The sequence below is a fragment of the Brassica oleracea genome, chromosome C4 (genome assembly GCF_000695525.1).
Source record: "Brassica oleracea var. oleracea cultivar TO1000 chromosome C4, BOL, whole genome shotgun sequence".
NCBI classification, from domain to species: domain Eukaryota; kingdom Viridiplantae; phylum Streptophyta; class Magnoliopsida; order Brassicales; family Brassicaceae; genus Brassica; species Brassica oleracea.
Window position 1 is genome coordinate 48,090,582 of NC_027751.1, and position 26,468 is coordinate 48,117,049.

Here is a 26,468-nt window from a genome sequence, read left to right on the forward strand (position 1 = left end):
CCAGTGCTGGAGTAAACAAACAATAAATTGTTCATAATTTTTTTGACATCATATTTGTTCATATATATATATATCAAACAGTATATTGTTTGTAGAAAACTGGAATAAAAATGACCCAAAGCCCGTATAACTCAGGCTCATATATCAATGGGCCCATTGATTCAAACAGAATCTCTTCTTTTTCTCTATGACGTGGACACCTCGACTGCCATCATTTTCATTTTTTTAAAAGAAACAAAAAAAGTAAAATTCCACTAAAGGAATCACCATAAGTCTTCTTTGTTCCCTAAGGGCTTTCTTCTACAGATCATAACATTCGTATCAATCAATCTCTAGAGAGAGAGAGAGAGCACATTCTCCATTACCTTTCTTCTTCAGTCCCCAATGGCATCAAACACCACCGACAACTCTCAGCAAACACCCCGCCAAAGAAACGGACCTCCTCCGCCGCGCCGACAGGGGAGAAACCCGCCGCCGCCTCGGTACCAGCCCCAGCACCATCAGACGACGGCTCAAGTTCCCCAGGAGAAGAAGAAACCCGTCTTCGTCAAGGTCGATCAGCTCAAACCAGGCACGAGCGGACACACCCTGGCCGTCAAAGTCGTCAGCCAAACCTCCGTTCCTCAGAAACCAAACGCCGCTTCTTCTTCTTCTTCTCACCTCCGACCTAATCGGATCTCCGAGTGCCTCGTCGGAGACGAGACCGCTTCCATCCTCTTCACCGCTCGCAACGATCAAGGTCAGACCTTTTTTTTATTGAAGGATCTCATGTTAAATGGGTTTACTTAAAGTTGATGACTTTACTGTTTTTGGATACTAAAAAGTTTCTGTCTTTAGTGGAGTTGATGAAGCCAGGAGCTACTGTGAATCTCCGGAACGCGAAGATCGATATGTTCAAGGGGTCGATGAGGCTTGCTGTTGACAAATGGGGTCGTATTGAGGTCACTGAGCCTGTTGAAATGGCTGTTAAAGAGGATAACAATCTGTCTCTTGTGGAGTATGAGCTCGTCAATGTCGAGGAATGATCTCTCTGTCTGATGGGGGTATGTATTAAAGCGCCACAATGGGTTTTGTTTTGTGGTTATGTATGGGGGAGAAATGAAGAAAAGATGGGGGAGATGATTATGTTTATCTTATGACAGTTGCAAGTTTGGTATTTACCTACGGGTCGGGTACTAGTACATTATGTTGGGTTTTGGTGCACGATATATTATCATTCGGTATGTACTCTTTCAATTGTGGATGCTTTTGTAACTTCTTCTCTGTTTTTGTATGGTTCTTGAACAGAGAGGTTAATGAAAAACTTGGTAAAGAGTTTTTGTGTGCGCATTATTGTCTTGCCAACATCCATAAAAGAAAGAAAGCTTGAATTGAGTTTTAAGTGGTATTCTGAATCGTGGGTTACATCAAATGTTCTTATAATAAGGTGATCTAGACTAGGATGATTGTCTAAGATGATATAGAATAAGATAATTTCAGCATAACGTTATTGTCCTGCCAATATTCAGACCTCGCTTTCTTTCTTCTTACTGAACTAATCCTTAAGGTTTTTTTTTTTTTTTTGAAACACTACTAATCGTTTAAGGTTAAAAGCAGATCTTATAACCTACCGAGGAAACATGACTCCATTTACTGTCACTAAAGATTCTTTACATAGTTAAAAAGGAAAACTTCACTTAATCATTTTGCCTTAAACTTATCCATTCCTGCCCTCTGCCCTAATCCAAGCTTCAAGTTTCATACCAAAACACTAGATTCATAAATGCATAATAAGTAGAGTGTTAACTTCGGAATATCTAAAAAATCATAATGTGGATAGGAACCAGCTGAGTCAGAAACAATAGTTCTGAAGCTTCATAAGTTCTTAACAAGGCTAAGCTTAAAAGAAGAGAAGACCAAATACAGAGATATCTATCAACAATGACCATGTAGAGTAAACCTAGCAGGCGAGCTAATGGTAGAGAAATACAGAATTAGCTAATAATGTTCTTTTGTTCATATATCTTTAGATTCTTGGTACTTTAAATTTCTATAGACAATATATGATTGAACCAAACATCAGAAAAATTAACATAGAAAGCATTACATATCTTTATTCTTCCAACTTTATATGCAAACGATTAAAAGTTTCACTTATAAAAACCATCATAACTTATATTAGTTTAAAAAACAAATTTGAAAATATTTAATATGATTTGTTCTCCGCGTGATCATGGACTGAACTGATCTCCTTGCCCTTCCCCAAACATCTCGGACCGTTCGTTCATCATGTTCTTGGAACTGTATGGATTCTTGAAGCTCGAGTCCTCATTGTAACTGGTGGGGTTGTAGCTGTAGTAATGCTTCTGGTAGAAACGGCCGTGGTTTCTGTCGTCATCAAGGTCATAGTAGTACTTACCATTGGCCATGAACCTCGTATCGCTCATCCCTTGTCTCTCCACATTGTTCCTGTAGCCCTTGTACGCCTCCTTCTCTCTCTTCTCCGGCTCGTAACCATTGGAGTTTTCGTAGTAGCTCTTATCGCTCATCCTTTGTCTCTCCACGTTGTTGCCATAACCCTTGTACGCCTCCTTCTCTCTATTCTCTGGCCCGTAGCCATTGGAGTTTTCGTAGTAGCTTGTGTCCTTGTTGTTCTCGTTGTAACTCTCGGTCGTCTTAGGATAGCTGTCTCCATATGTCTTGTAAGATTCTTGGGTTTGGCTTAGGCTTGGGGTTGAGAAAGAGTCGTCGTAGTTAACGTTCTCGTCGTATTTTTTGTTATTAAACTGATCTTCATTGTTGTTGTAGATTGTTTCCTGACCGTACAATCCGTACCCGTTTTCGGACTGGGGCATAAAGGGAGGGTTCTGGTCGTCTTGCTCGCTCGTCTCGTTGGTTTGGAGATTATTAGGGTTTTGATCTTTGGGGTATTCTCTCTGGAACTTTCCAAAGGAGTAGCTCTCTCTTGCATTGATTTGAGTGGAGAAAGGAAGAAGTGTTAAGAACAAGAGGAAGAGTCTTGATCTAGTGGAGAAAGCCATGATGGTGTGAGTGTTGTGGGTTTGTGAGAGTTAGTGGGAGTGTCTATATATATATAGGAGAATAGGAGATATTAGATGTTTATCATTTTTGATTAATTTAGCTCCTTTAACATATATATATAGACTTTTAAATGGTTAGGTGGAAATAAGGAGTGAATTGGTGATAATGGTTAATGTTGGTCTCTATATGGATGAGATGCGTTTCAAAGAAATTGCTCCACTTTTGGAGGCTATACTAGGTGTTTTCCTGCACACCATATGCAGTAAGAAATTCTTTAAATCTAACTTATATTTAAAAATAAATTTTATTAAATATTATAGATTTTACTATTTTTTTACTAATATTTAATATAGATTTGATATATATTAAATCAATTTGTATAAAACTAATAACAATGATATAAAATTGTATAATTATCAAAAATTTAGCCTAAACAATATTTATAAAATTTGTAGATATATAAGAAACTAATGATCTTACGATTAGATATTTAAATTTAAAAAAAAAACTGTAGAAATTTTTGAAAGTTTTAGTAATACAAATTATATAATTATACAAAAATAATAATATTTCAAAATTTGAAACGTTATATATGAATATATTTATTTTATAGATGATGTATGAGCTATTACCATATTTAAAAAAAGTTTATCAAAAAGAAATATCAATATTGAATGTAATATATGAATTATTACCATATTCTAATAAGTTTGCCAAAAATATAAATCAACATTAAATGAAATTATTCATGTCATATTTTTCTGAAAGTCATGTCATCAATTTTAGTAGCCATGTCATATTTATTTTGTGAAATGGATTATAGAGAAGACACGTGACAAAATCACTTCGCAAATATAGTCTAGGGGATCGTTATTATATCCCAAAATATGGTAACTAAGAAAACCTTTAACCACCCCCTATACCTAACACTGTGTGTGAGACGAAAAATGTGTATTTCTTGTGTAGTTTTGTTAAAAGAGTTATGGATATTGAGTCCACCATGCTTTAAAAGAATATGGAGCTGGAGACACTAAGAGTCTAAGATACTCCCACGCTGCAAAATATTAGGAAAATGTATCCCCTTGACGAACAACATACAAACCCTACATGGATCAGGAAAAAAATTCTTACCAAATTAATACAAAAATAGCTTTTTGAAAAAGGGTTTACGAAATCAAAAAAGTATGCCATGAGAAGTTTACCATAGCTTAGAATGTGATTAAATAGAGGATCACCATATTTAGTTAGGTTTTGAATGGTTACGTACGTCATATACAATAACGGACAGGAAGTACTAAAAACGACAATACAATTGTGTACAATTAGTATTGTTTATACATTTTGTAACCATGTGGGACTTTAGTGCGTCAATGCTCTAATAAAATCCGGTGTGAAGCCATCGTATATGTTCGCTCAGTTTTGCTACGTATTAGTGTTTGTTTCCATGCATTTAAGAGATGAAAACCGTACTGCTTACTTAAATTGCAGTATTAAAATGTAGTAGTAATTTCACGTACTTTAGAGAAGAAGAAAATTTGTTGACATAATGAACGATCAAATAAAGATTAATTGACGAAAGTGAGGCCACCGAAAATATTAGGGGTAGGTTGCTAGCCACTAAATATCTTGACCACCGAATGCTTACTAACTCTTATCAGTCATACTTGTGTGTTTCATAACTAGGATTTAGGATCACAACACAATTAACAAAAAAATAAACTAAAAATATGCAGTTGCACATCAACAAACAAAGTCATCAAACATTAAAATCCATGATTACAAATGAACAAGCCGCTTAGATTATACAAAATATCACCCACCCTATATTTTTCCAAAGCAAAATATTTGTTTATCAAATGTTTTTTTTAATATTCAATACTTAAGAAACTATTGGTCTGGTTCTCAGAATAACAATGCGTGATGAATGATGATCCATAAATCGTTCGTAGTTTTTCAAACTTTTACCTAAAACAAACAAATGCTATAATTATTTCAAACAACAAATTGACATCTGTGACTTTGAGTATGGGAGGGTTGGTACTCTCCTTTTCAAACAATATCTAAGATAGATCTCAACTGCCGAAAACGCAAAAAAATAATAAACGCCTCCATAGATCTTTTGAAATCAAGAAAATAGATTATCTCCACATTTGTTAGATTTGTCAAAGTAGTGTTACTGTGTTAGTGATTAAAGCATGACTAGCGGTTGGAACTAACGAATGAGGGGTCGGTAAGTTTAATTAATTAAGAGACAGTGAATGATATAGACCATCGACCCACCAAAACACTAATCCTCGCAGCAACCAAACATTTATACTAACGACAACGTATAACTACACTATACAACTTTCACAAACACATTACATAGAAAACTTTTCTTCTTGACGTTAAATCCAAATAAAGATTGGAATAAGTGATCTGACACTAGTACAAGAACTTATAGGGATGGATAAACATATAATGCCATGCCGGTAAATGAAAATTCAATAACAAGTATTATTATTTGTAAATATACAAGAGTACGTAATAATTGTATCAAAAATTAAAATTTTTTAAATTTGGAAAATAATTTAATTTTTATTAAATAATAAGTATATCATGTTTTTAGTTTTAAAATGCAAAAGAAAGAAAACTGGTTTTCTTGGAGTTATAGATCTCTGGTAACTTTGTGGTTAAAAAAGATGATTAATTATTTCCAGGTTAATGTTGAATGAATTCGTTCTCGTTAGAATTTTTGTTTTGAATATACGGTACATCGAAAAGTAGCGTAAAAAGCTTTTAAATGCTTATGGATAATACTATTTGAATGATAGTATATGGAATCTAACGTATTATGATCAAAACTTATAGCAAGATTTAGCTTACAAAAAAAAAAAAGCTTATAGCAAGATCAACAATCGTGTAATCAAAAGTTTGGTTGATATAAATTTGATGTTTAGCAAAAAAAAATGCACTAGGCGAACCATAATAAAAATAATTTATTGTCGTCTCACCACCGAACTTTGTTGGATTTCGACTGGGACCGGACGATACTACTCTTATCAAAATGGAACTCTCAAAATCAAACCGGATTAAACCAAGCCAATGGCGGTTCGATCGGACGACAGACGATCATAGTAGTGTAATTGAGTTTTTGTCTGAATCCATTCATTTTCTTCAATACAAAAACACATCTTTGCTTTCTCTTACAGATTATCAGAGACAAAGACTAAAATCCAACTACTCGGGAATAGGATCCCACAACAAGAGAGTAAACAGAAGCAGATTCGGAACCAAAAGAGGAATCAAAGGATTCACTTCGCTCACCAACTTCTTCCTCCTCAGCCTCTTCCTCACATACACTCTCCTCTCCTCTCTTCCCCATTTCCCTTCCTCCACTCCGGCGGCCATAACCGCCGGCAACGGCTGGTAATACGGGCAATTCGACCTCCACGAGGTATCAGGGAGCCCGAATCTCGATGCCCTTTTGAGGAATTGAGAAATCCACCACTGACGGAGATGCGCTCCAGGAGAGTGGCAGAGGATCGGAGGGTAATCCCACGAGAGGTAGCATGGGATTAGTGTACCGATGAGGAATTGAGAGTGGAGAGATGGTTTCGTTGTTGGGTTTGTGAGGATGTGAGTTACGGCTTGTAGTCTCTGTTCCCATGTCGTCTCCTCCATTGTCTTTTGTGTTCTTTTTTTTTATTTGTTCGGTTTGGATTAGGATCGAAAGGCAGAGAGACAAGACTGTTGGTGTTGCTGTCTTGTTGGGCCTCTTCCGGTTCAATGGCATATACAAATTAGACCAGAAATAACCACGGAGATGATAACAGATAATAATATAATATTACCAGCCCAATTCTTGGACTACACCATTTTTTTCTTGTTCATTTCTCTTCCATTTCTTCTATAAAGATTCCAAATGTTATCTGTTCAAACTAAGGATAGGCATTTGAGAAACCAATCAGATTTCGGTTCGGATTTAGTTGGATTTCAGATTTTCGGGTTTAAGAATTTTAGTCTCTTTTAAATATTGTAAACATTCGGTTTGAATTTGATTTGGGTTTAGTAACATTTAGTAAGATTTGGTTTGTGTTTTGGTATAAATGTTTTGGATACTTATTCGGAATCAAATTTGGATTTAGTATGTGCATTTTGGATATTTATTTGGAAATGAATTCGGATTTGGCATGAACATCTTTCTACAATTTTAAAACTTTTAGGTTTGTGGAATATGCATTCAGGTTCGAGATTCATTCGGGTTCGAGTTCGGATAAAACCCATGACCCAAAATACCATAATACAAAACTCAATCGGTATTATCAGATTTGGATTCATTTTTATCAAATCGGTTTTGGTTCAGATTGTCAAATTCGATTTATTTGCCATCCCTAGTTCAAACCATACGCTAGCTAGAGATCCCAGTTTTAGAAACCAAATCAGAAGTTAACCATCAAAAGGAGAGAAACATAATATAGGGAAAAAGATAACACTAACAATTTCACTTAAATCATTCGAGTTCCAGTAGCCAATACATGACACAAAATAAACACCGAACCAGAAACGTCAATTAAAGAAAATACACTTTTTAAAAAACAGTTGAACCTAAAAACCATTCTTGCAGCGAAGCTACAAAGTTTACAAGAGTCATCAACGAAGCTACAAAGTTGACAACTTGTGACATCCGAAAGTTAGCTACCAAGTCATCTTCAAAATAAAACCAACTAAAAATACACACTTACTTAAGCCGCAAGCAAGCAAGCAAGAAAACAAACACATAATTAAACCGAAGAACACTAGAGAGCAATGTCTAGCAACATATCTCTCATGCCATACATGTCCCTTCCCTGTGAATGATGATGATGATTGCTTTGAACATCAGAAGCACTTTTTTGCCCTTCAACGCAAGGGACAACCATCGCAGTGGGCTCATCCCTCAGTGGGAAACCAAACAGCCTGCACCTGCTGCCGGAACCTCCGTGGTGATCTTCCAGACGCCCATTGGGACTATTCGAGTTGGTTATCAAGACAGAAGAAGGTGATGATGATGGCTGGAGGACACGGCTACCAAAGTTCAGGAACGGACCACACCAAATGTTCCTCTGACTCAACCCCTGCTGCTGATGAGCGGTCATTGAGTAGACAGGAACTGTTTCTTGACCTTGCAAGACCTTATGGATCCCATAAGAGTCACCGAACTCAGTTCCTTTGAACCGGCCTCTCCTGGCCCCGGCACCACCATCAGAAGAAGTGTTGATGAAACCCGGAAATTTTTCTTGACCTTGCAAGACCCTCTGGAATCTTAGAGATTCCTCAAAGTCTGTGGCGTGGATCCCCTCTGAAGCAGTAGCCAATGAAAACGTTAAAGAAGAGGCGAGAGAAGATTATATCAGCGGTTAGAACTGAGATGTGTAATTACCAGAGACAGGAATGTTAGGAAAGCCAATCCTGCTTCTCTTAGGACCTGTTGTTATGAAGCTGCTTGAACTGGAGATTGAACCAGACGGTTCAATCTCCCACGGCGAGACGCGCTGTTGATGCCTGCTTGCCTCATTGTCGTCCCACCTTACCTGAATAATGACGTCAAAACATAGTTTCAATGGTCATCTCTCAAACCAAAACCAAGTGGCATTTAAAGATCATATTATATAGCTTACTATAAGGCATCTCCATTTAGAACCAGGCCACCTGATAGGATCCAAGTCGCTGATTCCAGTTATAATCCCAAGGGATCTGATAAAACAGGCAAAACGTTTTTATAAATATGGGCAAATAAAAAAAAAAAACTCAGGTGTTGTGAAGTTCTCTTGAGGCTTGAGCTATATAACCTTCTCTCAGAGGCATCTTCAGACTCAACCCTGGCTTTGAATCTCATACCGATACAAAATGGATAGTCAACAATCTTCAAGAACTTCTTTGCAGGGACTATGAAGTTTGACCAGCTTCCCCTGCAAAAGGTTTTTACCAATTGCAATTCCTTTAGACAAAGTATCAGTGCAAACATCATATAGATATAGTATGAGCTAAGGGCTTACTTGGGGTTGTAGTATATGTTGAAAGCGCTGTTGGAAGATATGGCATGAGCTACTTCAGAGAAATTGTTGTGATTTGTATTCTGATTATACTGAGTTGAGAAAGCAGATGCGCCTTCAAATTGAGCAGCTCTTCTAACTCCCAAACGCAGTTTGCCATCATCACCTCTAAATTAAAGAACACTATATCACAAAACCCTCTTAACAATATAAACAGTTAAAGTTTTTCTTGTTACCTGAGGAAAAGGACAGCATCTCCAGAGACAAGCTTCTTCTTGTTCACAAACCCACTCCACCCTGTAGTCAGCAAATGCCTCCTAGGTTGCCCTAAAACACACTCAAACCATTAAAAACATTTTATCTACTAACCATAAAGCAACACAATTGGCAACAAGTTTTACCTCGATAAATGTGGCGAAAACGCCACTCAAGGCCATGAAGATCCCTGGCAAGAAGCTCCTGAGATGGCCGGGGCTGGCTATAGTCCTACATTATGGAGCTAAACCACTTACTAAGAGCTTATAGACGAGCAATGTATTTAGTTTCTGAGGAGTGGAGAAGTGTACCAGAGGAGGGAAGCAATCCTCAGCTGCACGGCGAGGAACAGAGAAGCCTCCATGAGTGCTTGTATCAGAAGCAGTGAGGGTTTTGCAAAACATGTGAGGAGTATAAGTCCTCTTAAGCACTTCATAATCTTCCTGATCTCCACCATCAACAACTCCCTCACGCACTTTCCTCTCAATGTCCTGTAACAACCATCTCAGAATCTCTAAACTAAATCAATCTCTCTCTCTTGTTCCAACACTCACAGCTAAAAGAAAGGCACTCACCTCAGACTCAGGAAGAAGAGAGACTTGAGCATACACTTCATCAGTATCTGTCTCTGCCTATCAAAATCAAACCACAACAAAATGTAAAGGTTCAGACTTTACTCAAATGGAGCAAAAGGGTCCCTTTATCTCAACTCAATTCAGTAACCAGAACACACACAAAGCCACTGAGAGAGAAAAAAAAACATAAATAATAAACAGAGGACACAAAGAGGTTGTTATAAAAGACATACGTGAAGCTTAACATCGAGAATACGACAGAACACGTGAGGAGGCAGCCCGTAAATCGCGGCGGAGAAACCGGGGGCTTGTTGTTCCAAATGTCCCTGAGGGAAATACAAAACAAGGCTTCCTCTTTTGGGCAGAGAGATGAGGGGTCCAGCACAAGCGTGCCACAGCTCCAAACAAACCCCAGACGAGCTCGAAAAAGACGAAGAACCACTCACACCAAATGCAGACGAAGACGAATTGGAAGGAGAGAGAGACCCAGAAGCCGAAGAGAGCGTTTCGTCTTCTTCCTCCGTCACGTTCAGATCGATTAAACCACCCATCAGAGATATAAAGGTAAGAGCTTTTATTCAGAGGAGTTGTTGTTTCTTCATGACTTCGGAACTTTACCCTCTGAGAAGAGAAGAGTGATGAGACTTTAAGACAAGGGTTTTCCATAAAAAGCCCAAGATTTTTAATTAACTACAGAAACTAAAAAAATAATTAAAGTTTTTTTTTTTTTTTTGGACAATGTTAAAGAGGAGAGAGAGAGAGAGAGAGGGGTCAGAACAGAGTGCTCTGTAACAGTGGTCTCTGCTGCTACGTCTGGTGTGACTGATGGGTGTGTGGCTTTATGTCCTTTTGTGCGTGGATGGATTAGATTTTTTTTGATAGATTGGTTTCTTTATTTTTTTATGTTGTACACAGCAGTTTCTTGCGTAATAGATAACTAGATTAAGACCCGCACCTTGCGCAGAATAAAAATTATATATAAAAATTATTTTATGTATTATATGTTCTTACATATTATGAAATAATAAATATATATTGAATAATTAAAAGTCAGTAACTATTACCTATATAATTAAATTGGTGCGAACGTATAAATCAATTTTATTAATCCAAACAATTTTTTAAAAAAATTTGATAGGATATGTAATTAAATTTAAATGATATTAACATATATAATATATTTTTAATATTAACGTCTATATTTTTTTTTTTTAAATGATGCTTTCTACTCATATATTTTTTTGATCATTTGTATCTTTAATAGCAAAAACTTTAAATTACTGATAACAAAATTTTCATTGTGGGATTAATAATTTTAGTAATTGATAATTTTTAAAAAATTTATCAATGTTAGTTCAAAACTTTTATCAAAAAAAATTATTCAAAGTAAATTTTGAAACTAAAATATTTATTTATTCAATATGGTTTATAGTTTAATTTAGAATGATATATATACATATATATTTTAAATCTTAATGATTAATTAAATTAGACTTTTACTTATATGATTTTGTAATTATTTGTATTTTGTCATAACAAAAATTTTAAACCATGGATCGCAAAATTTGAATGTGAGACTTTTAACAGTTTTAGTAATTTATAGTCATTTTTTAAAATTCAAAATATAAAATATACAGAAAAATCTAATTTTTTATAATATGGTTATTGTGTTTTTTAAAAGTTATTTTAATAGTTTTAAATTAAACAAATTTGATAGAAGATACATTTTTTTATCAGATCTTTATTATTCAAAATCATTAATTGTCATATATATTTTATCCACATTAGGCAATTCCGTAATCTTTATTTAAGGAAATGATAAATGACATTAATAATGAATTTATGGTTAGTTTAATAAAAAATTTATTATATAATTAGATGGACCAACCTATTTCTCTAATAATTCTAAGAATCATCATATTGATGATATGTGGCTACAAAAATAAGTTGTAATGTTTCACAAATAATATATAGGGGATATACTATTGGACTTTGACAAACGTACTTTACACAGTGATTTTTTTTATTACAAGTATAATAATGACTATACAATGAGATCTGCTTCCAAGAATAATGGCTTAACTAACTTCTTTTAATGAGTTTAAATCTTCTTTGCCGTCTCTTATATGGTGGAGAGAGATGTTAATAGAAATAGTAAAAGAGTGATTCGATAATAGTGGCATAATTTTTGGGATTGATGCACATAAGTGACTAGTCTAAATTATTTATCGGTTACTGTATTAATTTATTATAGGCAGTTCATGAGGTTTTGTGTTTATCGTGTAGATTTGGTTTGGGATACCGTTATATTCTATTTTTCCCGTAATTATACAGGCCTTTTCGTTCGTACATACATCTCACGGATGTATCCAGATGGTCCATTTAGATGATTTATCCAGATGATGATTTATCCAGATGTTCTATCTAGGATTTGTTCGTTTCTGTATTTTGTCTATGCATCTAAATGCAACTATGTTCGTTTGCTTTTTATTTTTTCAACTTACATCTGCATTCAGGTGGACTTGTTAATAAAATGATTAAAATAGATTTGTTTTTCCATTTTTGGCGGGAAAATAACGTTTTTACGGTTCTGTTTGAAAAAGTTTTTTCATCGAAAAGTGTGTTTTTGCGATTTTAGCGAGAAAATGTTTTTTTCGCGGTTTTGGCAAACAATGTATTTTTGCGGTTTTGGCGGGAAATATGTGTTTTGACGAAAAGGTGTGTTTTCGTCGGGAAAATGTTTTTTCGTGGTTTTGACGGAAAAATGCAGTTATGCGGTTTTGCCGGAAAATATTTTTTTGCGGTTTTGTTAGAAAATGTGTTTTGTGGGGAAAATGTTTGTTTCGCGGTTTTGGCAGAAAAATGGTTTTTTTCACGGTTTTGGCAGGTAAATTTTTTTTAAAGTTTTGGCGGAAAAAAAATTTTCGCGGGCGGGAAAATACGGTTTGCAGTTTTGGTAGAAAATACTTTTTTTACGGTTTTGGCGGAAAATATGTTTTGACGAAAAATGTGTTTTTGGCGGGAAAATGTTTTTCCACGTGTTGGCGGAAAAATATTTTTTCGCGGTTTTGGCGGGAAAATGTTTTTTCGAGGTTTTGGCGGAAAAATGTTTTTCGAGGTTTTGGCGGAAAAATGCTTTTTCGCGGTTTTGGCAGAAAAGTGTGTTTTTGCGGTTTTGGCGGGAAATTGTGTTTTTCAGTTTTTTTTTTTTTTTGGCGGGAAAGTGTATTTTTTGGGGTTTTCGGTTTTTGCGGTAAATTGCTTTTTGCAAATTTGGTGGGAAAGTACATTTTTACAGTTTTGACGTAAAAGTTCATTTTTACAAATTTGGCCGAACTGTTTGTTTTATGGAATATGCATTTTGGCGGAAAAGTGTATTTTATGGAAATGTGTGTTTTTACGCTTTTTAGTAGAAAATGCATTTTTGCGATTTTGGCGAAAAAGTGTGTTTTGCGGTATTGGCGGGAAAGGGCGGTTTTCGGTTTTGACGGAAAATGTATCTACAAAAAAATTAGATTTTTTGGTTTGAAAGGAATATTTTGATTTTAAAATGTTATTTTTTTCATTTATCATTTTGGATTAAACTAGATGCATCTGCATCTAGATGTACTATAAAAATTCACCTTCATTTGGGTAAGATTTGAGATGAGTTTCAAAAAATTCAGTTGGGTGATCCATCTCGATGTAGCATTTTAATGTACAAAACAAACATCGATTTGCATCTTTATCCAGATGGATCACCTGGGTGAGCAAACGAACATCACCATAGACGTGGCAAGTGGTAGGGCTGGGCACGAATACTTGTTACTTGCCTTATACCCGTTACTTGATTCATACTCGCCTCGTTTTTTCAGGTACTCGTCGTTGCCAAGTCAAGTGTCAAGTCGTTGAGTTTTGTTACTTGCAAGTACAAGACAAGTAATAAGTATCACAAAAAAAATTACGACTCGTCTTGATATTATTCATTACTTGTTTTACGAGTGAAAAAAATAATAACTAAACTATAAAAACCAGAGCCATGCATAGATATTTCTTTGTTGTAAGAAATAAACAATACTTTCTTATCGAAATATATGTATTAAGTTCATTCTTTTTTTATATTAGGTGCAAATATTTTATGTAAAATAACTCTCGTGTTTTTTACCAAGTCGAGTAAATAAAACAAACTTTCATAACCTTTTCTCATATAATATTATCTATCAAGTAATTCTTAAAAACTTGAAAATATATCAAAGTAATTAATAAATACTTGTAAGTAGCAAGTAATCGAACAATGCAAGTAACTTGCAAGTAACATATATTTGGACAAGTACTCGAAATAACAAGTACTTGTTTCCGGTGAGTCAAATACAAATCCAAAAGTTCATTACTTGTTCAAGACAAACCAAGTATCAAATATACGTAAAAAAAACAAATACCCGCCTTGCATCAATCCCTGTGAAATTTGTGATGCGAGCGTTTGCGTCCAATAATACTTTGACAAAATAAAACATGTTTAAAAATTAATTTGGAGGTATGATAGCTTATTACTGAGAACAAATTCATCTAAATATTCATATAAGTCAATGTAATTTTATTGTTGTTTCCAATGGCGGAGGTAACGTTTAGGAAGGGGCTCATCACTTTGCCAAATTATATATTTTTGTTACAAGAAATGTACTTGTATTTCTGATTAAAAATCTAATGAGATGTTATAAGATCAATACATCCAGTCATTGACCCCGGTAACATTTGCTCAAACTAACTTGACCTCCCTCATGAGTTGATTTTATTGACCCCAGTGAACTTTTTAGCTGGTTCGGCCACTGGTTGGTTTGTCTTTGATGTGATTAATTACGCCAATCAACGTATATTCAGTTTCTGAAGAAAAGTTGCAAAAAGATGTGGTGTCTATTTCATTACTGGTCTGGAAAGATTATTTTTTCTATATGATGAAGAACTAGTTTTAAAGATTTTGAGCTAGTACCTTTCAAACATTTACAAACGTATGAAGATGCAAAAAATATTGTTGAAAAACAAAGACTCAATCACCGCAATGAAACCGAAACCAATAGAAAAATCCAACGACGACAAAGAGTCAAAGACGAAGACAACGCTATAGAAGAGGATGAGGATTATTTTTTAGATGTTAACGTAACACATATGCAAACAATAATAATATTGTTTTCCTACCACAAATTCAAGATAGGTAGAAATATTTGAAATCCAAGAACAACATAAAATCTTTACATAAATGGGGTCTAATTAGGCGCAATTTAGAACATTAACTGGTTCGTTATCATAGTGTTAATCACAATAAAGTAACTTAAATTATATCAAACGGTTATTTGCAAATTATAAGTAATTGTATATCAAATACACAATTCACCTTAAGTTCATTTCCATTGTTAAGGAAATAAAACTCACTTAAATCTGAGCAAGCATTTTGAGAGATATTTGTAGAAAAGCTTAAGTTCTAGATTAAGAAGAACAAGCGTAACCCAACGCTACATAATAACCTTATTGATAGACCATACTGTATTTATTTAGAATCTTTATCATCCAATCATTGATCAAGACTGGTCATAATCAAATCTACAAGAGACCAAACAGGATTAGACTACGGACACTCGATACCGGTCCAACATTTTCAAATTTTTCTTGATGCCCTAATCTCACTTATAAACTTTGTGACTTTGTTATTAATGTAAAAAAATTAGTGCCTTATATATAACTAAATTTATCGTTGAAAATTATGATGTCCTAAGAGATCGGTTCTTTTGCCTATTTTTGGGACCGGCCATGCGGACACTAGCTAAACAAACCTTTTTTTTTAAGCATTAGTAAAATTTCCAAGTAAGAAAAAAAAAATTCCAAGTAAGAGATACAATATATGGATTGAGAGACTTCTTCTCACTATTTCATCAGAAGTTTCGTGAAGAGGTAAAAATAGGGATTTTGATCTATACAAACAAGTTAAATAAATGAGACTAAAAATCTTAAAACTTCTAAAAATTCTATTAAATATGAAAGAGATTAAGTTACACTGATCAAACTAAATCGACTCAAAGTACAACCACTAGTCAGATTACAGAATGATCTGTCAGTCCCCTGCACGACTCCTTTTCTGTTCTGTGTGTGAATGTTTAATAGTTGGTTGAACGGTTGATCATCATAACGTATTACTAGTCGAGCATTTCACTTGTGAGTCAGTTTTAAAATGTTTCGTCGATTATTTATTGTTTTAGTTGATCACCTCATTTGAATTTTTTCCTTGTTGGATAAGTAACGGTCCATGTAGTTATACATATTGAGAGTTGTTTAGACCAAAGCAAAGATGATAGATAACCAAAAACTTATTTTCGAAGTACTTAGATTGTTAGTTTTGTTATTTACTTCGTGGGAATACAACTTGCCAATTGGAGCCACAAATGTAGCAAAGCATAGGGACAACTAAGCCTGTAAAAAGTGCAAGTAAATGCAACATGTATGGGGTAAAAAATGTAATATAAAAATCTGTAAAAGGACCACGTAGATACAGAGAGTAGAAAAAGGAGAAGAGTGTCTTAAATTACAAAGAACCCGAGGATCAGGGGGACCTTTTCTCCCTTTCTTTTTCTTTCAAGATTTGAATTTTTTTTTGGTGACACGCGAGAGAACAGTCTACATCGATAGCTACAGCAATAGAGAAGGGGGCTACTAGAGCATCCACGCAAAGGGGTTTAATGGTACGACCCGGACAAAACGGGTTACAATTCCAATTACCCAATTGGTTAATGCCCCGACATCTGTTTCCTATCTTATTTTGGTAAGTCTTTACCTTCACGCTCTTTCCTGGGGCATCCGCTCTACTCTCTATTCTTTGAAAACCTTAGAGTTGTGTGCGTGGAACACGCGCTCTAAGGGTGATGGTGTTTTGTTTTCTAGGAGAAGAGTAAATGATTTTCGTAAGAAGAAAATTTTTACTTTACTTTTCTGACTGATTACTATTTCAGGCCTTTAAACGCAGCTTTAATCAGTTGTGTCAGTGCTACCCAGCGCATTAAGATTGATTCATAATTAAATTTGGTGGTGCGTTTTCAATTTGATGCAGTATTTGTTTTGTTTTTAAAAATTATTTGTTTCATGAAACACCAAACTTGCTTTTCTTCGTAAATGGACTTTGTTTCGCTTTGCTGAAAAGATTGAAACTTTCCTTCTCTTGACAATTTTTAAGTAATATGTTTAGATCACACACTTTAGAAATGAAAACGTATTTTGTGTTGGAATGGTTCAGAAATTTTTGTATTATTAATTTTGAAATGAGATGAAATCGTATATGAGTTTAAAATATAACAATGTTAAAAGATGGAATTCCAAGTCAGCATCTATAATGTGATGTCTCATTATATCCGTTCTGCTATCGGCTGGAAGTTCAATAGAGCGTGATTGGTCAACGACGAGAAAATACATTTTATACGACTTCTGACATTATGGAACTTTTGAACGTCGATACCAAGAAGACGACTTCTTAATGCTAGTAACCTCATATGCATCGAACCTAGCACATGTTCCATCTAAATCACCCACTCAGCCACTAAACTACATGGAACAATCGAAAATTTGGGGCCCCAAAAATACTTATATTTATCAGAGGCCTAAGGCAAAAGCCTTTTTTCTTACACTATAAGCACGGCTCTGGTTACATACCAGTACTATCTAAGCTAACTAGTTAAAGAAAAAATATTTTCATATTTTAATTAGATAGTTTAGAGAGCAAACATGATTAGGGTATATTTTGCTAAATTGTTTGCCACCACACTAACTACGAGTTTAACAGTTGAGTACATAAAAATAGCAAAGGCTAATTCGTCAAAAAAAAAAACTTATGAAATCAAGTATTTCTTAATAGAAAATACACTCCATATTATAATTAAAATTTTCGTCTTTGACGTTTACAAACTCAATCCATGAACTGAGTTATACAACATGTATTTGGTCGTAGTTTCGATAATCCTAATTATTCTTTTTTTTTTGCTAAAACGTTAATATCATATAAAATGAAAAAAGGGTTTTACAAAGTTAGAATCCTAAAGACAACACTTCCAAGGCAAAAAAAAGAAAAAACAAGGAAGTATTACATAGGGTTTTACAGATTTCTAGAACAGAGTTTACTCAAACTTAAGCCAAGAAAACAAGAGAGTGTTGTATGGTCTCCTTCCCCTCCTTCCTAAGAGAATATTTCTCACCTCTCAATCAATAATCCTAATTATTCTCTTCATCTACTACACAAATAGCAAGAAAGAGACATCCCCTTTCAGTATCCCAAGTCCAAAATGAATATATGGTGGTGCAATAAATTTAAAATTGACTAACTATATTCACAAGATCAATATTTACTTTTGGGGTTTCTCTACCAAGACAATAAAGTAAGACATGTGAATGGGGTGATGACTGATGACAAAACATGATTACAGAAACAACTCGTGGCAAACAATCATACTGTGTTTCAACTTTTGGCAGATGAGGGCTGATGAATTTCGATTGTGTTGTGTTAATGATGCAGCCAAGGATTTTTGTAGACTTGTGTTAGATGCATGATGTAATCTTGAATAAATGACCGTTGGTTTGCCTCAAGTAGTGGTGTGGCCCAGGCAGAGTCCAGTGGAGTTCAATATCTTTTTTTACTATTTTCAACTCTCTAAAAAACTTGGACATGCAATTGTAAGTGACATATGCTAGTTCATGATAATTTTGCACTAACTTAACGTAATCTTGGATAGACCCTATTTTGTTTTGTTCTTTTGTTTTGTTTTTTTTTTTTTTTGCTTTAAACCCTATTTAGTTATACCGATTGATTTTAAACACTACCTAAACGAAATGGTAAGATAGTAAAAGTGACTTTTTAGTTACCAGAAAATAAGATTTTCATCTAAAATTCCTTTATTTTGGTTAAAAAACTAAACCAATAATATTAGCAAGTTCCTAAATTCCATCATTAAGCATATCTTATCCAACTACCTCGTATTAAAACTTAACGTAAACATCATTATGTCGGCCTCTATTGTGTTTGTTACAATCCAATAAAGCATTTCTCTCCAACATTATAGTTTTCTTTTTTTCTTTTATCTTTCTTTTTCGGGTAAAAGCGATATTCTTATGGTCGACCTCAAGCTTTTGATTACCTCATGGGCTTTCAATGTTTCGGGCCTGTGGTTTCAGAATATAGACTTCTTCCCGTGCACGTGCACGTGTTCCCTGATACAACGTGATTCTGTACTGTAGTCAAATTAATCTGTAACATTTTCAATACATTAAAAGAGATTCTTTAAAGAAAAGAGAGAGGAAAATCTCATTAGTGATATGTCGAGCAGCAACCCGATTTCTTGATGGCAGAAACATCATCTCTGCTTCCAACATGTATCATTTGTCCTCTAGGCAAAACTGTGGTTAAATCATCTCCAGATTCAAGAAACTTTTTGCTAACGACTCTGAAATCTAAGTAAAAACTTATGTGAAAGCGTTTTCGACATTTAAAGTTTCGAGTACCGAAGTCTCCATGAAGAAAGTGTTCTCTTTCTTTGCAAAAGCTTTCACTTCTTACGTTGAGATGTCTCGAAGGTGAACGAGTGAAAGATACTTGCAACAGCGAAGCTAAAATCTGGAAGGATTTTTCTTTTGGTAAACTTTTTTGATGGGTTTTCTATTCTTTCAAGCCTAAAACATAGAAAAATTGCAGAATCAATCAATATCTCAGATAGAAATAATTTCATGGACAACTTGAGTCACTAAACAAAACCAACCTGATTATGTTTCTAGATCACAAACAAGAAAAAATTCTGACTAGCTTTGACCAAATTATGAACGAGGTGTTAAACCTACAACAATGATTTCATAGTTTTTTTTTTTTATTAACGATTTCATAGTTCATATTACTAAGTACATCATAGAAGGGCATTGTTGGTATGATTTGTTATAAAAAAACAGCTAGAGATTAACATGTATTCAACTTTCATTATTTGGGAAAAGAAAATCAAACGTGAAAGAAGATCAAACATGGAAATTAATTGTTATTTCCAACATTCAGCATGAGAAGGAAATTCTATAAGGCAGTAAAAATAACCATTAATTTTCATATCATCTAGACGTTGCAATCATTAGCCAAAAACGTATCGCTCTTAAATAAGGTAAATCCACAATTCTTCAATTTGTCAGCAACACTTGTTGGACAATGAAGAACCAAATGTGATAAGACTTTTTTTTAGTTTTTAAGTTGTTTATGGAAGTCTCCATCACATGAAATAAGCATGAAATTACCATGAGCCGCTAACTCTTCATAAGAAATGTCCTCTGAATTTCTATATAACAAAAGTCAATTAAAAAGGACAAAGACCTTCTTTTCTTAAGCATATTAACCAATTATTGTATATGAACATCTGACATTTGGTCTAGTATATGATTCTTGTTTTGGGTGCGAGAGGTTCTGAGTTTGATTTGGAATTCCTGTTGATTTGATTGAACGTTAGATGGCCAGAGTGCACTAAAAAAGGAACCAAGATCGAAAATGTAAACTTACTTTGAGATGTTTCCATCGCGTTCAAAAAAAAAATGTATGAGACTCGCATACAATTACTCTAACATTTCAAATGAAAGGCAAACTAAACAATCTTATACGATGAACGTGTGGTTATAAAGTTATAAAATAATGAGACAAAAGATTTCAAGATATTTTTTCTTAACTTAAATGTCCAATAACAAGGCATTTGGTCTAGTGGTATGATTCTAGCTTAGGGTGCGAGAGGTCCCGAGTTCAATTCTCGGAATGCCCCATTAGTTTTTCTATTAATTCTCATGTTCAATATTTTAACAAGGCAAAAAAATTTTTAGACATAAGACTTTCAGGATCGACTACATGATCAAAATAACTGATAGAACATGATGCAAACTGTATCATTACAATCAGATCAACTAGCTTACGTCCCTTGAACAACAGCCGCATCCCTCTCTAACCAAATCAAAATCCTAAACTGATTCTAGTTCCCTCAATTGCAATGTTGGCGTTTCAAGCACAATAAATCAGATTAGCAAGAACTGGTCTTAGGAAAATGGATCCAAGGAAAACGACATTCCGTTCACTGTTTGAACTCACGTGCATCAACAACAGGGCATTTTGTCTAGTGGTATGATTCTCGCTTTGGGTGTGAGAGTTCCCGAGTTCTATTCTCGGTATGCCCCCATTGACTTTTTTTTTGTAGCAAATGTTTTGAATGCAGCTCAATTTATATAAAAAACTTTCTTATGCTTTTGGCAGATTTACAAATTTGCTTCAAACATACCATGGCTTTTAGAACTTTGATTTGTCTGTTTTCCGTCTTTACAATATTCACCAACCAGTTTATGCAAAGCAGTATATGTATAATAAGCCAAATGAAGCCAGCCAGAGAAGAAGACAAAAGAGAGAGTATAAAGTAGAGTTTCTACAAAAAGTTGCTTTGAAGTTACGTTACATCGGTAAAATTGTCGTTTATGGTGCAAATAAGTGTCGGTTACAATTCATGGAATCTTCAACAAAGGGCATCATTATTTAGACCATACAATGTTGAAAAGCTAAAGCTAAAGTAGACAAACACTACACAAAGACTTTTTGTAATCTCCGCCAAAATGACCGGAGTAATAATGGTGCCGCCGGAGACAAGACCGCACATGATGGTGTTTCCTTTCCCAGCACAAGGCCACTTACTTCCTTTACTAGACTTAACTCACCAACTCTGTCTTCGTGGAGTCAACGTCTCCGTCATCATCACTCCCCAAAACCTCCAGTACCTTTCTCCTCTCCTCTCCGCTCATCCCTCCTCCGTAACCTCCGTCGTCTTCCCTTTCCCTCCCCACCCTTCTCTCCCTCCCGGCGTCGAAAACGTTAAAGACCTCGGAAACTCCGGCAGCCTCCCAATCATGTCCTCTCTTCGCCAGCTTCGCGACCCTATCACCCTCTGGTTCCGTTCTCACCAATCTCCCCCCGTTGCGCTCGTCTCCGACTTCTTCCTTGGATGGACACACGATCTCTGCCACCAGATCGGTATCCCTCGCTTCGCCTTCTTCTCCTCCGGCCCTTTCTTGGCTTCCGTTCTCCAGTTCTGTTTCGACAATATCAAATCAAGAACGAAGGATCCGGTTTGTTTCTCGGATCTTCCTGGGGCTCCGGTGTTCAAGGAGGAGCATCTCCCGTCGGTGTTTCGACGCTCGCTTCAGTCACCGTCGCGGGATCTTGAAACGGTCAAAGCTGAAAGCTCCATGAATTTTTTGAGCTACGGTTGCGTTTTCAACACGGCAGAGTGTTTGGAAGCCGAGTATGTGGAGTATGTGAAACAGAGAGTTGGTCACGACCGGGTTTTTGGAGTTGGCCCGCTTTGTTTACTCGGGTTGGACCAGGTTGGGACGGTTAGATCCAGTTCTTGCCCGTTGCTGAGTTGGCTTGACGGGTGTCCGGAACGGTCAGTGCTGTACATATGTTTCGGAAGTCAAAAGGCGTTGACCAAGGAGCAGTGTGATGCTCTGGCGCTTGGGCTAGAGAAAAGCTTGACCCGGTTCGTATGGGTGGTTAAGAAAGATCCGGTACCCGAAGGTTTCGAGGAGCGGGTGGCTGGTCGGGGAGTGGTTTTTAGAGGGTGGGCTCCGCAGCTTGAGGTGTTGCGACACGTGGCGGTTGGAGGGTTTTTGAGCCACTGTGGATGGAACTCTGTGCTTGAAGGGCTATCGAGTGGAACCATGATATTGGGGTGGCCAATGGAGGCTGACCAGTTTGTGAACGCGAGGCTGCTTGTGGAGGATTTGGATGTGGCGGTTCGGGTTTGTGAAGGGGACGGAACAGTGCCTGACCCGGATGAACTTGGCCGGGTTATAGGTGAAACAATGGGTGAGAGTGGACGTGAGGTTGGAGCTAGAGCGGAGGAGATGCGCAGGAAGCTAGTAGGATCAGTGACAGAAGGCAGCTCTTTTGCTGATTTAGAAAGACTGGTCAGAGAAGTTGCTCTTATTTAAGATTCGGTGCAGAGAGAAAATAAATAAATTTTCATTGTCAAGAAGCAAATGATCAAATATTCAAAAGAAGAAAAAGAAGAAAAAGAAGCAAATGATCATTTACCCAAGAAAAGAAGAATAGTTTGTCTATTCATATATGTTCCATTATATTTCGGTCGGATCATAGTTTTTGTTACATATTTTTGCAGACATTACTGTCACATACCTTCACTTTGGTGTCAGATGATTGACAATTTGCACTAAACGTAGCTCTTAAAATATTCTAACCACATAACATCACACACCCTGAATCATAATAGCCACAACACTTCAATGCTTTCAGCTCAAGGTGTTGGGCCATCGTACCAGGCCCAAACACAGAATGAGAAACAGCCCACTGCACTAAATGCTCCAACGGTAAAGAAGATCAGCTCGCAGTCACGCGGAAGCTGTGCTCGTACGACCTTGCCAGCTCATGGGATTCTCACCTCGAACAGATTTGATGCCCTCAACCAATGTGCTGTCGTTTGCTAAAGCAACGAATAAGACAAGACAGAGTGTGTATATAAAAAAAATCAATGACGTTGTAATGTTTTTCCAGGTTGAATGATAATGAAAAGTTCAAAGTTTTATCTTCTCCTTCAAGTTTTCTCCTTCTGTCTTTATGGTATCAGAGCTATGGGAGATAAAAACGATCATTTTTCTTCTCCATCTTTGAGTATTTCTCAGTGTGTTACACTTAAGCTGGGATCTACAAACTACCTCTTGTGGAAAACCCAGTTTGAGTCCTTCCTGTCTAGCCAATCTCTTCTCGGTTATGTCAACGGTGCCTCTCCTCGTCCAGATCCGACGGTCCGTACCACAGATGGCGATGTGGTTACAGAGGTGGCGAATCCAGAGTTTGTTCAGTGGGTTCGCAAAGATCAGCTCGTTATGGCATGGCTTTTTGGTTCTCTTACCGAAGAAGCTCTCAGATCTGTTTATGGGTTGCATTCAGCTCAAGAAGTTTGGTTCAATCTCGGGAAGAAGTACAACCGAGTCTCTGCAACAAGGAAACTAGATCTACAGAGAAAGCTACAAGGTATGTCTAAGAACCAAAAGACCATGACTGAATATTTGGGTGATGTGAAGAGTGTTTGTGACCAGCTTGATTCTATTGGGTATCCTGTTACTGAACAAGAAATGATTTACGGTGCTCTTAGTGGTCTTGGAAAGGAGTATGAGTCCATTTGTACGGTGATTGAACACTCGATGGACTCACTAACTGAGATGTCTTTTGATGATGCAATGTTCAAGCTTGTTAACTTTGACGACAAGTTACAGGCCTTTAATCAACCTCCTGAGGTCAACCCTCATCTTGCCTTTACCGCTGGAAGAGGTTACTCCAACAGAGGCAGAGGAGGGTACACTAATCGTGGTAGTTACAGAGGAAGAAGCTCCAACTCCTACTCCACACGTGGCAGAGGGTTTCATCAGCAGTTCTCTGGCTCCGGATCCAACACTAACCCTACTTGTCAAATATGTGGTCGCTATGGTCACTCTGCGATCAGATGCTTTAATAGGTTTGATCAGGACGACAACACATCAGAGCAGCAGCAGCTCCACAACGCATTAACTGCCATGAAACTGTCTGATCAGCCTCGCTACTTAGGTCAAGAATGGTATCCAGATTCAGCTGCCTCAGCTCACATCACCAACAGTGCGTCTCGTCTGCAGTCTTCTGAGCCATATGTTGGTAATGATCAAGTTATAGTTGGAAACGGTGACTTTCTACCTATAACTCATGTCGGTTCTATTGCCTTACAAACTCCTCAAGGTATTTTACCACTTAATGATGTACTAGTCTGTCCTGACATTACAAAGTCTCTTTTATCCGTTTCAAAGTTAACATCAGACTTCCCATGTGAGATTACATTTGATTCTGGATCTGTTTCTGTTAAGGACAAGGAGACAAAACAGGTAATAGCTCAAGGACAAAGACATAAAGACTTGTACATGTTGAAGGATGGACAGTTTGAAGCCTTCTACTCCACTAGGCAACAAGCTACAAGCGGTGATCTTTGGCATCAAAGGTTAGGCCACCCACACACAGACATCCTTCAACTTCTGGTCAAGAACAAGTCGATAGTTATAAATAAGACAAGCTCCTCCCTGTTATGTGATGCTTGTCAGTTAGGAAAAAGCTGCAGACTTCCTTTTTTATCTTCTGAAACAGTGTCAACTAAACCTCTTGAAAGAGTTCATTGTGATCTTTGGGGTCCTAGTCCTGTTGTTTCTACTCAAGGATTTAAATACTATGTGATTTTTGTTGACAACTTCTCAAGATTCACTTGGTTCTATCCTCTTAAGTTGAAATCAGATTTTTTTTCTGTTTTCACTCAATTTCAAAGCTTGGTAGAAACACAGTTTCAGACAAAAATAATTCAGTTTCAGTGTGATGGTGGTGGAGAATTTGTGGGTCAAGTCTTTCTCAGTCATCTAGCTGCGTGTGGGATCAAACAACTTGTCTCTTGCCCTCACACACCTCAACAAAATGGTCTCGCAGAACGGAAGCATAGACATATCACAGAGTTGGGGTTTACGATGATGTATGGTAGTAGAGTTCCACAACAGTTGTGGGTTGAAGCGTTCTTCACTGCGAACTTCCTTGGCAATCTTCTTCCCTCATCTTCCCTGCCAGATAATGTCAGTCCTTATCATAAGCTCTTTGGGAAACAGCCGGTGTATACTGCACTTCGTGTCTTTGGGTGTAAATGCTTTCCCTATCTCCGTCCCTATATGAAGAACAAGATGGACCCAAAGTCTCTGGTATGTGTCTTTCTTGGTTATAATGACAAGTATAAAGGCTACATATGCTTTCACCCACCCACAGGCAGAGTGTATATCAGCAGACATGTCCTATTTAATGAAACTGAGTTTCCCTATTGCGATATATACTCACAGTTTCTTTCAGCTCCAACCTCACCTCTACTATCAGCTTGGAAAAGGTCTGCTGTTGCTTCAGAGGAAACAACTGAACAGGAAGAGCTCAGCCTCAGAGAAGAAGAGTTCCCTCCTCTTCAACGTGTCAACACAACTGGTGTTCCTCCCCAAGTTCACACTCCTCTTTCACCAGTTCAGGTTGAGCACCATGTCCCGTCCTCTTCTAGTTCCTCTGATACTGATGAAAGTGATACAGAAGCACCTGAAGTTGTTGAACCTGTAGTCTTGGCTCCTCACAGTATGACTACAAGAGCCAAGTCTGGCATTCACAAGCCGAATCCTAAGTATGCCTTGTTCACAAACAAGTCAGAACATGCTGAACCTCGCTCTCTTAAAGCTTCTCTAAAACACCCTGGTTGGAACAATGCAATGCGAGTTGAGATAGACAACATGGTCATCACTGAGACATTTGAGCTTGTTCCACCAACAGTTGGTCAGAAGCCTTTGAATAGTGGTTAAGGTCAAACTCAATGCTGATGGTACCTTACTAAAGCTGAAGTCAAGATTGGTTGCAAGAGGAAATGAGCAAGAAGAAGGCATTGATTATATTGAAACATTTAGCCCTGTCGTTCGCACCGCTACAATCCGAACTATTCTTCATGTTGCAGTGACCAAGAAGTGGGATATCAAACAGCTTGATGTCCAA

General features: G+C 36.6%; 5 protein-coding genes and 1 non-coding gene across 6 annotated transcripts; 3 read left to right on the forward strand and 3 right to left on the reverse strand.

The window, feature by feature from the left end:
* Positions 1-236: 236 nt before the first annotated feature.
* Positions 237-1,329, forward strand: LOC106339326 (uncharacterized protein At4g28440). The gene is made up of 2 exons (XM_013778115.1): positions 237-739; positions 838-1,329. The coding sequence occupies exons 1-2, from the start codon at positions 385-387 to the stop codon at positions 1,023-1,025; spliced, it is 543 nt and encodes a 180-aa protein (XP_013633569.1). The 5' UTR covers positions 237-384; the 3' UTR covers positions 1,026-1,329.
* A 671-nt stretch (positions 1,330-2,000) lies between these two features.
* LOC106340054 (protein E6) lies at positions 2,001-3,056 on the reverse strand. Its single transcript, XM_013778923.1, has one exon. The coding sequence runs from the start codon at positions 3,018-3,020 to the stop codon at positions 2,211-2,213; it is 810 nt and encodes a 269-aa protein (XP_013634377.1). The 5' UTR covers positions 3,021-3,056; the 3' UTR covers positions 2,001-2,210.
* Positions 3,057-6,111: 3,055 nt separating this feature from the next.
* Positions 6,112-6,812, reverse strand: LOC106340097. Its single transcript, XM_013778959.1, has one exon. The coding sequence runs from the start codon at positions 6,682-6,684 to the stop codon at positions 6,241-6,243; it is 444 nt and encodes a 147-aa protein (XP_013634413.1). The 5' UTR covers positions 6,685-6,812; the 3' UTR covers positions 6,112-6,240.
* A 761-nt stretch (positions 6,813-7,573) lies between these two features.
* On the reverse strand, positions 7,574-10,502 carry LOC106336983 (auxin response factor 3). Its single transcript, XM_013775989.1, has 10 exons — positions 10,099-10,502; positions 9,866-9,922; positions 9,602-9,781; positions 9,437-9,521; positions 9,272-9,362; positions 9,039-9,203; positions 8,832-8,951; positions 8,661-8,736; positions 8,423-8,573; positions 7,574-8,341 (listed from the first exon to the last, which is right to left on the reverse strand). The coding sequence occupies exons 1-10, from the start codon at positions 10,414-10,416 to the stop codon at positions 7,800-7,802; spliced, it is 1,785 nt and encodes a 594-aa protein (XP_013631443.1). The 5' UTR covers positions 10,417-10,502; the 3' UTR covers positions 7,574-7,799.
* A 10,078-nt stretch (positions 10,503-20,580) lies between these two features.
* TRNAP-AGG lies at positions 20,581-20,652 on the forward strand. The gene has a single exon. It is a non-coding gene; the product is annotated as a tRNA-Pro (tRNA).
* Positions 20,653-21,406: 754 nt separating this feature from the next.
* Positions 21,407-23,050, forward strand: LOC106337463 (UDP-glycosyltransferase 89A2-like). The gene has a single exon (XM_013776571.1). It carries the CDS (start codon positions 21,485-21,487, stop codon positions 22,859-22,861), a length of 1,377 nt encoding a protein of 458 aa, XP_013632025.1. The 5' UTR covers positions 21,407-21,484; the 3' UTR covers positions 22,862-23,050.
* Positions 23,051-26,468: the final 3,418 nt, after the last annotated feature.

Excerpts from the sequence above, each read along its gene's own strand:
- LOC106336983 (XM_013775989.1), bottom strand. The coding sequence starts at position 10,416 with ATGGGTGGTTTAATCGATCTGAACGTGACGGAGGAAGAAGACGAAACG. Across the intron at positions 9,782-9,865 it reads CTCTTCTTCCTGAGTCTGAG|GACATTGAGAGGAAAGTGCG; the intron begins GTGAGTGCCTTT and ends TGGTTGTTACAG. Across the intron at positions 8,737-8,831 it reads GAAGATGCCTCTGAGAGAAG|ATCCCTTGGGATTATAACTG; the intron begins GTTATATAGCTC and ends CTGTTTTATCAG.
- LOC106340097 (XM_013778959.1), bottom strand. The coding sequence starts at position 6,684 with ATGGAGGAGACGACATGGGAACAGAGACTACAAGCCGTAACTCACATC.
- LOC106337463 (XM_013776571.1), top strand. The coding sequence starts at position 21,485 with ATGACCGGAGTAATAATGGTGCCGCCGGAGACAAGACCGCACATGATG.
- LOC106339326 (XM_013778115.1), top strand. The coding sequence starts at position 385 with ATGGCATCAAACACCACCGACAACTCTCAGCAAACACCCCGCCAAAGA. Across the intron at positions 740-837 it reads CACCGCTCGCAACGATCAAG|TGGAGTTGATGAAGCCAGGA; the intron begins GTCAGACCTTTT and ends TTCTGTCTTTAG.
- LOC106340054 (XM_013778923.1), bottom strand. The coding sequence starts at position 3,020 with ATGGCTTTCTCCACTAGATCAAGACTCTTCCTCTTGTTCTTAACACTT.